Raw genomic sequence first — 10,865 nt, 5'->3', positions numbered from 1 at the left:
AGGATATTGAGTTAGAAGAATATTGGCAATAAAGGATCCCTGCCTCCCTGTTTCCTGAGATAGGGAGCTTACTTTTTTCACTCAGTTTTACCCTTTCCTCCATGTCCTACCTCTCATCCACATCCTTATCCTAGAAGATGAAGTTTATCTCAACCAATCTGGGATTAGATAAAAGGCAGATAATCATTAATCATTAATTGGTGATTTATAACCAACCATATTTGACTCAAATTCTCACTCATAAATGGGGCTTATTATCCTAGGATTTCACTCATTATTTTACTGTCTTCTAGCTTCCACAGTTGCTATTAAATCATCTGCTTTCAGTCTAATTGCTTCTTTGTAGGTTGCCTGTCTTTTTTCTCTTTGGTTGCTTTAAAGATCTTTTCTTTTTTATTGGTGTCTTGGGTTTTACAACAGGCATAAGAATAAATTTTAAATTTATCCTCTTGTGACACTGTGCTTCTTGAATCTGTGCATTCATGTCTTTACTAAACCCTGGGAGATTCTAAGCAATTAACTTTTGTAATATCACTCTCAATTCTAAAAATCTGTCCTTGGACTCTTATTATTTATGTGTCAGATCTTCTTAGTCTATCTTCTATAATTGTTTAACATTTCTTTCATATTTCCCGTGTTCTTATCATTCTCTGTTCATTCTGGATAATTTTCTTAGATATTTTATGCTTTACAAATTATCTGTGCCATTCAACCCATCCATTGAGTGTTTTTATCTCAACAAATTATACGTATTTATCTAAAAAAATTTATTGGAGTATAGTTCATTTGCAGTGATGTGTTAGTTTCAGGTATCCAGAAAACTGATATGGATCAGTTAACAAATGCTTATTTAAAGCCTGAAAGCTTCATTTGGTTATTTGTCACATTTGCTTGCTCATCATTATGATTTTATCCCTTATTTCTTTAAATATTTTCTAAATAGATATTTTACTTTTTACAGCTAATACAATTTTAATATCATTTGGGAGTTCTAAATATTTATTATTTCTTCTCAGTTTTCACTAATGGTGATTTGTTTCCTTTCTGCTTGGTGAGTTTTGTTGGTGAACTCACATTTTCTTGATCTTAATCCAGGAATCTGGAGGGCTTAATTAGAGATATTTTTATCTGAAGAGGATTTGTTTTGATTCTGCTGGGAGCCTGGGGGCGCTACCAGTCTGGAACTACTTTAGCTTTTTTCATTTGGTTTAGTAGCTTCGAGCAAGGGTCTCAATTTCAGCCCCTCCATATTATTGTTGACCAAACACAGACTTTATTTTCTGAGCACAGGTCTTTAATGGGCATTTTCTCTGATTAATCCTTTTTATTTTTAATTGCCTATTCACACAGTCAGTTTTGTTTTATTTGAGAGGGCAAAGAGCTAGAGGGGGAGACATCAGCAAGACACATGGAAATTTTCTCTGCTTCCTTCAAATTTTCAGCAATGCATATATACTTCTCTGTTTGAGTTTTTTAACATAATCTGGTTGTTTTACAGTACAAGAATGCCCCCAGATGATTTAATTTACAACTCTGTTGGAGCAGAGTCTCTTTTAGCTTTTTTAAAAATAGACTTTATTTTTTAAAAAACAATTAGATTTACAGAAAACCTGAGAATAGAGTTCCCATATATCCTCCACCCAATTTCCCTTATTATTAACATTAGTCTAATACATTTGTTACAATTAATGAGCCATTATTGATTCATTGTTATTAATTAAGGCCACAGTTTATTCAGATTTCTTTGGTTTTTAAACCTAATGTCTTTTTTTGTACCTGAATTTGATCCAGGATACCACCTTACATTTACTTGTCGTGTTTCTTTAGGCTCCTCTTGGTTGTGATAGCTTCTCAAACTTTGCTTGCTATGCCTGACATTAATAGTTTTCAGGAGTACAGATGGGGTATTTTGTAGACTGTCCTGACTGGATTTTTTTTTTTTTTTTACTATAGTAAAATATACATAAATTAAATTTACCATTGTAACTATTTTAAAGTATGCAATATGGTGGCATTAAATATATTCACAATATTGTTCAGTGATTACAATTATCCATTTCCAGAACTTTTTGATCCCCCCAAACAGAAACTCTGTACCCATTAAAGAAAAATAACACACCAGTCCCCTCTCTCCCCATTTCCTGGCATCCTCTATTCTATTTTCTATCTCAGTATTTGTCTATTCTAGATACTTCATATAAGCAGACTCATACAGTATTTGTTCTTTTGTGTCTGGCTTATTTCACTTAGCATGTTTTCAAGGTTCATCCATTTTATAGTGTATATCCAAATTCATTGTATACTACATTTTGTTTTATCAGTCTTGCTTATTAGTTCTAGGAGAGTTTTGCTGATTCCTTGGGATTTCTCCATCTACTCTCATGTCATCTACAAATGAAGGTATTTTATTTCTTCAATCTGTATACTTTTTGTTTCTTTTTCTTGTTTATTATTGGGTAGGACTGTAGGTGTGAGAGTTAAAAAAAGGTGAGAAAGGATATCCTTGCCTTGTTACTGATCTTTAGAGGAAAGCATTCAGTTTCTCACTATTAAGTATGATGCTAGCTGCAGTTATCTTGTAGATATTCTTTATGTTGAGGAAGTTCCCCTCTATTCCTAGATTGCTGAGAATTTTTACCAGGATCTTCTTAAAAGCTTTTGCTGCATCAATTTATATGATTGTGTTTTTTCTTCTTTATTTTCTTCTTGTACTGAGTTTTACTGATTGACTTTATGATGCTGAGCTAGCCTTACTCACCTATAATAAATCTCACTTGTTTGTGTTGTATAATTCTTTTTGTACTTTGTTGGATTCAGTTTGCTCATATTTGCTAAAGACTTTTATATCTATGTTCATGAGAGATATCATCTATAGTTTTTTTCTTCTTATATGTCCTTAACTGCTTTTGGTATTAGGGTAATGCTGGACTCATGAGTGAGTTAGGAGTGTCCCCTTTCTTTCCATTTTTCAGAAGAGATTGTGGAGAATTGGTATCATTTCATCCTTGAATGTTAGTTGAATTCATAAGTGAAACCACCTGGTTCTGCTGCTTTCTTTCTTAGAAAATTATTGACTCCGTCCTTAATTATTCATTATCTATGTTTCTTTATGTGAATTTTGGTAGTTTGCATCTTTTAAGGAATTGGTTCATTTCACCTAATTTATAAAATTTCTGCATATGTAGTTGTTGATAGTACTCCTTTTCCTTTTAGTGTTCATGGGATAATTAATGGTGATCCTAATGATATTAAATTGTTTATTTAAATTTTTTTCTGTGTATTATTATGATTTGACATCTTAAGAAAAAAAAAAAAAGAAAAAACCTTTCTGGCTGATGAGACTTATTGACCTAGCCAATTCTCAGAGATAGCAAAAGGGCTCAGCCAGGAGTGTACCTTAAATATGCCAACTGACCAATGTAGAGTCAAACCCTCTCTACCTGGCCTGTACACTTTAGGAGGCAATATTCCTTTGTTTTATTAATCATCCCAGGGCCAGGTACCAGAGAGCTGGGAACAGCCCCTAAAGCTTAAAGCCTGCTCAAATAATTCAAACTAGCCAGTCCTAAACTGTTCTCTTTGCCTTGCTTTTTTTGCAGGGTAGCTTAGCTTTTCCCTTGACTCACGTTTTCTGCCTCCTACTACCCTGGGACTTTGCCATGGAGCCCTGCATGGCATTCTGTACCTCCTAGTTATAGAACTTATGAGTATAATGAACTTTATTTTCTTGAGCCTCTTCTGTACCTTTTCTTGTGGTTGCACCTGACCATCACATAAAAGAACACATAATAGGTAATTTTGTGCCTTCACTTTTTTTCTTGGTTAATATGGCCAGAGATTTATTGAATTTATTGATCTTTTCAAAGAACTGATTTTGGCTTCTGTGATTTTCTCTGTTTTCCTGTTTTCAATTCCATTAATTTCTGTTTTAATTTTTATTATTTCTTTTCTTTTGCTCTCTTTAAGCTTAAATTGTTCTTCTTTCTCCCATTGCCTAAGGTGGAACCTTAGATTGTTGGTTTTAGATTTGCCTTCTTTTCTAATATATACATTTAATGCTAAGCAGTCTAAGTGCTGCTTTCACTGTATCCTACAAGTTTTGGTAGATTGTATTTTCATTTTCACTGAGTTCAAACTACTTTTTCATTTCTTTTTAGACTTCTTTGAAGAAGTATTATTTTAATGTATTTTTATTAAAATATTTTATTTAAATAAAATAAATATTTTATTTGTTTAAATAAGATATTTTATTTTAATGTATTATTCCCATATATTATTTTAAAGTGTGTTTAATCTCCAAATATTTTGGGTTTTCCAGCTTTTTTATGTTATACCTCAGAAGATAGTTTATATAATTTCTATTATTACAGATTGAACTGTGTTCCTCCAAAAATAAGCTGAAGTCCTAACCCATCATACACACACCTCTCCCCTTAATCTGTGAATGTGACCTTATTTGGAAATTGGGTCTTTACAAATGTAATCAAGTTAAGATGAGGTCATTAAGGTGGGTCCTAATCCAGTATGACTGGAAGAAATGCCATGTGTAGACAGAGACACACAGTGGGAATGTTATATGATCGTAGAGGCAGAGATTGGCCGGATGCAGCTACAAACCAAGAAACGCCAGGGAGTGACAGCCACCACCAGAAACTAGGAAAATGCACGGAAGGATTCTCCCCTACAGGTTTCAAAGGGAGCACTGCCCTGCTAACAGCTTGACTTTGGACTACCAGTCTCTATACTGGGAGACAATAAATTTATTTTGTTTTAAGCCACCCAGTTTGTGGTGCTTTCTTATAGCAATTCTAGGAAATGAATATAATTTCTATTCTTTTAAATTTATTAATGTACATTTTATGGCCCAGAATGTAGTCTATCTTGGTAAATATGCCATGTGACCTTGAGAAGAATGTGTATTCTGCTGTTGTTGGATGGAGTAGTCTCTAAATGTCAATTAGATCAAGCAGATTTCTGCTGATTCCTTGAGACTAATAGTGCTATTCAGGGCAATTACATCCTTAGTGATTTTCTGCCTCCCTGAACTATTAATGACTGAAAAAGAGGTGTTGATATCTCCAAATGTACTTGTGGATTTATCTGTTTCTTTTTGCACTCCTATTAGGTTTTGCCTCATGCATTTTGACACTCAACTGTTTGGTTCATACACATTCAGGATTGTTATATCTCCTTGGAGAGTTGATCTCCTTATCCTTTATGTAATGTTCCTCTTTATCTCTGATAGTTTTTCTGGTTCTGAGATCACTTTGTTTGAAGTTAATGTGGCTACTCCAGCTCTCTTAGTGTTAGTATGGCATACCTTTTCCTCATCTTTTGACATTTTTATTTTAATAATTAATTTTATTTTTAATGTTTTAACAACTTGACTAATGTATTTCACATACTCACCATTTATCCATATAAAGTGTACTATTAATTGTCTTTTAGTATATTGACAGATTTGTGCAACTATCATCACAATCACTTTCAAAACATTTTCATTACCCCCGCCGCCCCCCTCCCCACCAAAATCTGGCAAGACCTTAGTCAATTCCCCATTATCTTTCAGGACTAGGCAATCACTGAACAGCTTTCTGTCTCTATAGATTTACCTGTTTGAGACATTCCATATAATATGTGGTCCTAATAGAATGGAATCATATAATATGTGGTCTTTTGTGAATTGCTTTTTTCACATAGCATGTTTTCAGGGTTCATCCATATTGTAGTATGCATCAGTACTTTATTCCTTTCTGGCCCTGAATAATATTCCACTGATGAATATACTACTTTTTATTTACCTATTAATCAGTGTATCATTTGAGTCATTTTCACTTTTTGTCTTTTCTGAAGAATACTGCTATAAACATTTGTGTACAACTTTTTGTAAAGGTATATGTTTTCATTTCTCTTGGGCATATAGCTAGGAGTGGGCTGCTGGATCATGTGGTAATTTTATGTGTATAGTTTTGAGAAAATGCAAGACTGTTTTCCAGTCAGTCAGTTCAGTCGCTCAGTCATGTCCGACTCTTTGAGACTCCATGGACTGCAGCACGCCAGGCCTCCCTGTTCATCACCAACTCCCAGAGTTTACTCAAACTCATGTCCATTGAGTCGGTGATACCAACCAACCATCTCATCCTTTGTCATCCCCTTCTCCTCCCTCCTTCAAAAAAGACTAGACTTGCCCCACTGAATGGTATTGGCACCTTTGCTGAAGATCAGTTGCCCCTAAATGTGAAGTTTATTTCTGGATTCCCAAGTTTATTCCCCTCTCCCCCAAATGGAATTTTTATTGTTTACTTTGTTCCAGGAACAATCCAAAGCACAAATTCATTTACTCCTCAAAGTAACTCTGCGAGATAGGCACTATTCTTACCCTTACTTTACAGATGAAGTAGCTGAGATAATGATTTCCCCAAGCTAGTAAGTGGCAGACCCAGGACATGAACTTAAGATGACTGCCTTGAGAGCCTGAGCTTTTAACCATGCTGTAAATAAATGTGAGGAATCAAAATTTGAAATTCCACTAAATATTTCATTTTAAACAAAACAAACTGAAGATCAAATGGGCTACTTGGTTTGGAAATCACAACAGAGTTTGCGCAAAAGCGTAGGCGTTTTACTAGCTTGCCTCCTACTATTAGAAATGGACCTGTCTTCTTTGGCTGAGACCCTTCCATCGCCAGCTTCAGTTCAGTTCAGTCCCTCAGTCATGTCTGACTCTTTGCGACCCCATGGACCACAGCACGCCAGGCCTCCCTGTCTATCACCAACTCCCGGAGTTTACTCAACCTCATGTCCATTGAGTCAGTGATGTCATCCAACCATCTCATCCTCTGTCGTCCCCTTCTCCTCTCACCTTCAATCTTTCCCAGCATCAGCGTCTTTTCAAATGAGACAGCACTTCGCATCAGGTGGCCAAAGTATTGGAGTTTCAGCTTCAACATCAGTCCTTCCAATGAACACCCAGGACTGGTCTCCTTTAGGACAGATTGGTTGGATCTCCTTGCAGCCCAAGGGACTCTCAAGAGTCTTCTCCAACACCACAGTACAAAAGGATCAATTTTTCGGTGCTCAGTTTTCTTTATAGTCCAACTGTCATATCCATACATGTCTACTGGAAAAACCAAGCCTTGACTAGATGGGCCTTTGTTGGCAAAGTAATGTCTCTGCTTTTTAATATGCTGTCTAGGTTGGTCAAAACTTTCCTTCCAAGGAGTAAGCGTCATTTTATTTCATGGCTGCAATCACCATCTGCAGTGATTTTGGAGCCCCCCAAAACAAAGTCTGCCACTATTTCCACTGTTTCCCCATCTATTTGCCGTGAAGTGATGGGACTGGATGGCATGATCTTAGTTTTCTGAATGTTGAGCTTTAAGCCAACTTTTTCACGCTCCTCTTTCACTTTCATCAAGAGGTTCTTTAGTTCTTTTTAACTTTCTGCTATAAGGGTGGTATCATCTGCATATCTGAGGTTATTGCTATTTCTCCTGGCAGTCTTGATTCCAGCTTGTGCTTCATCCAGCCCAGCGTTTCTCATGATGTACTCTGCATATAAGTTAAATAAGCAGGGTGACAATATGCAGCCTTGACGTACTCCTTTTCCTATTTGGAACCGTACACATTCCTGACCTGCATACAGGTTTCTCAAGAGGCAGGTCAGGTGGTCTGGTATTCCCATCTCCTTCAAAATTTTCCACAGTTTCTTGTGATCCACACAGTCAAAGGCTTTGACATAGTCAATAAAGTAGAAATAGATGTTTTCCTGGAACTCTGTTGCTTTTTCGATGATCCAGTGGATGTTGGCAATTTGATCTCTGGTTTCTCTGCCTTTTCTAAAACCAGCTTGAACATCTGGAAATTCATGGTTCACATATTGTTGAAGCCTGGCTTGGAGAACTTTGAGCATTACTTGACTAGCGTGTGAGATGAGTGCAATTGTGCGGTAGTTTGAGCATTCTTTGGCTTTGCCTTTCTTAGGGATTGGAATGAAAACTGACCTTTTCTGGTCCTGTGGCCAGTGCTGAGTTTTCCAAGTTTGCTGGCATATTTAGTGCAGTACTTTCACAGCATCATCTTTCAGGATTTGAAATAGCTCAACTGGAATTCCATCACCTCCACTAGCTTTATTCGTAGTGATGCTTCCTAAGGCCACTTGACTTCACATTCCAGGATGTCTGGCTCTAGGTGAGTGATCACACCACTGTGACTATTTGGGTCCTGAAGATCTTTTTTGTACAGTTCTTCTGTGTATTCTTGCCACCTCTTCTTAAGACCTTCTGCTTCTGTTAGTTCCATATCATTTCTGTCCTTTATTGAGCCCATCTTTACATGAAATGTTCCCTTGGTATCTCTGATTTTCTTGAAGAGATCTCTAGTCTTTCCCATTCTATAAATCAGTCCACGGCTTTGGCTTCTTCAGTTCCTGCAAGACTGAGGTTAGCGCTTACCGCAAGTCGGGTACAAAGACCGCAGCGCACACTCCCCAGTTCTCAGCCGGGTCCTAAGCTCGCGCTGTTTTCTGCCAAGAGTTGGGGCGTGGACCGAATCCTGCCCTGAGCTGGAAGGCCGCCGGGGGTTGTGGTAACTCTCGCGGGAAAGTGCGTCGTTGCCTCGGTAACGGCGTCGCGGCCGCGAAAGATGGCCGGGAGAAGTTTTAAGGTTAGTTCAACTGGACTCTCCTGGGTAGCAGCTAGATTTCGGCGTCCTGAGGACACCAAAATTCATTGAACTTTGGTTCTGAAAGTGTCTGCCTCTTTTACAGAGACCGGGCGTTTCAGGGACTCCGCTCCCGCCACGCATTCAGCAAGCTGCCACGCCTCGACGGGACCTCCTCGCCAAGGAGGAAGAATATAAGTAAGAACTTCGGCGGTTCAGCTTTTTCTTCTTTCACCTAAATGAGGCTGCTTACAAGTATTTTTCCTGGTGACTGGATCTTTGAGACCGTTCATTGTCCAGCATTTTCTTCTCAGCCCATTTACTTGCCCTTTATCTTTTTTCTTAAACTTGAGCTGCGTCCTTGTAGGTGTTGGAAGTGGGGGTAAATTTTACCCAAATAAGTAAACCTGTTCGTCAGCAAGATGATATTGCTAGTAGTTTAGATAGCGAGGAATGGCCAGCCAATAGTTCAGTTTCTAGTTAAAGGAATGACACTTAATTTCAAGTTCCTAGAATTTACGTATGTAAATTTCTTTTAGGTTTGGTTTTTAAACTCAAAGTATGTTTCTCAGGGCATTTGGAGTTTTCATTCTTAGCCACGTTTGGTGGAGTTGGAAGGGTTTCCTTTCCTTACCTATTCTCAGTGTAATTACAGATATCCTGACAACACGTGTTTTCACTCTTGGACCACTCCACTCTTCATCCCCCAGTTGTCATGCAGATGTCAGTAATCTTGTTAATTTGATCTTGTCTCTCCCTTGCCTAAAACATTGCAGTGGTTTCCAGTTGCACTTCAAAAGCTCTGTCACACTTGGCTCCTACCTCTTGTGTAATCTTGACCTCTTTCGTTTTTGTCTACCAGAGTGGCCTTTTTTGACTATGATAAGTAGGCTTCCTATTACTCTTTTATTGTCTGATTAAATTTTCTTTGCTGTTAGTGTAACTTGTTACAGTAAATTCATTTGTTAGTTTACTTTGTGTCTGTTTTCCCTGCTGGACTGAGTTCCACGAGGTCACAGACCATGTCTTTTATTTGCCCTCATGTATACCCTTACCAAAGTAAGTTTGCTTTCTTTTTAATTAATTTAAAGTAGCATAATTTAAAACTTGCAAAACATCCCAGCAATTCCTCAGGTGGTTAAACGTAGTTACCAAATGATCTGTACCTAAAATGAAAGCATGTTTAGAGTTAAAACTGAAGTGTACTATATTTAGATAAAGTAGACATGTTAGCTTCCCATAGCATGTAGAAAATAATTATCTTCCACTGTTTGATAAAATGGGCCTATTATTCTAGTAACAGTGTACTTAATCAGTGGATCTGTTGTTCATAAACACCTCTGAGTCAGCTAAACCCAAAACGTTTGTTTTCATTACCATGCACCACATAGCACTAAATACATGTATTAGGTTAATTCACTTGGTTATTTCAAAGTATATTTTGCACCTGGCCCTTCATTAAGGCTAATGTTTAGTTGCTAAGTCGTGTCTCTCTTGCAACCCCCATAGACTGTAGCCTTCCCAACTCCTCTGTCCATAGACTTTCCTAAAGAGAATAGTGGAGTGGGTTGCCATTTCCTTCTCCAGGGGATCTTCCCAACTCAGGGATGGAAACTGTGTGTCCTGTGTTACAAACAGATTCTTTACCACTGAACCACCTGGGAAGCCTCTCGTTAAGGCTGTAGTCCTGCTTAACGTCAGGCATCTATATTCTGTTTTAGCAACAGTTTTGTGGTAAAGGCTCCCTGTCATTACTTGTTCTGCGTACTCTGAGGTGTGCAATGCTGAGGTGTTTGAACAAAGTAACTCCCAGGCACTGCTTGAAGTTTGTGGATCACTCAGCACTATGCATAAAGGTGAAATGTCTGGCCATCTTTATAGGCAAGAATATGAGATTATAACACAGTATTTTGCCACATGTTTTCTTGGTATTAAGCATATGGGGATTTTGTTTTAATTAACCAAACACAGCACTTCCCAGGGATCCCAATCTAGAATCTTTCACAATCAGCTCTTGTCAGATAGTTGGAGGAAATAATCACTATATGAGATAGTAAACCAAGGAATATGCTGATCACTCAAATCAATAGATATTCCAAGCCATGTGCCTGTATCATAAAACAAGATAGCTAAGTAGTAAGATTATGTGGCATCTGTTTTAATTAACCTTGATAGCTTGCAGGACAAGCCGTCCCCCAAACTTC

General features: G+C 37.6%; 1 protein-coding gene across 2 annotated transcripts in view; it reads left to right on the top strand.

Moving 5' to 3' along the window:
• Positions 1-8,559: 8,559 nt before the first annotated feature.
• Positions 8,560-10,865, top strand: part of TEX9 (testis expressed 9) — a 90,077-nt gene continuing 87,771 nt past the window's right edge. Inside the window, exons 1-2 of one of the 2 annotated variants that reach the window (XR_006270063.1) lie at positions 8,560-8,664; positions 8,768-8,859. Coding sequence is in view for 1 of the 2 variants with exons in the window: in XM_043471887.1 (XP_043327822.1) it covers positions 8,644-8,664; positions 8,768-8,859 (113 nt within the window). In the remaining variant the exon portion in view is untranslated. The remainder of the gene's footprint in view (positions 8,665-8,767; positions 8,860-10,865) is intronic. The other variant, XM_043471887.1, reaches the window with a different exon arrangement.

This window comes from Cervus canadensis, chromosome 6 (genome assembly GCF_019320065.1).
Source record: "Cervus canadensis isolate Bull #8, Minnesota chromosome 6, ASM1932006v1, whole genome shotgun sequence".
NCBI lineage: Eukaryota > Metazoa > Chordata > Mammalia > Artiodactyla > Cervidae > Cervus > Cervus canadensis.
Note: the sequence above shows the minus strand (reverse complement) of the source record. Positions and strands in the feature narration are given on the sequence as shown.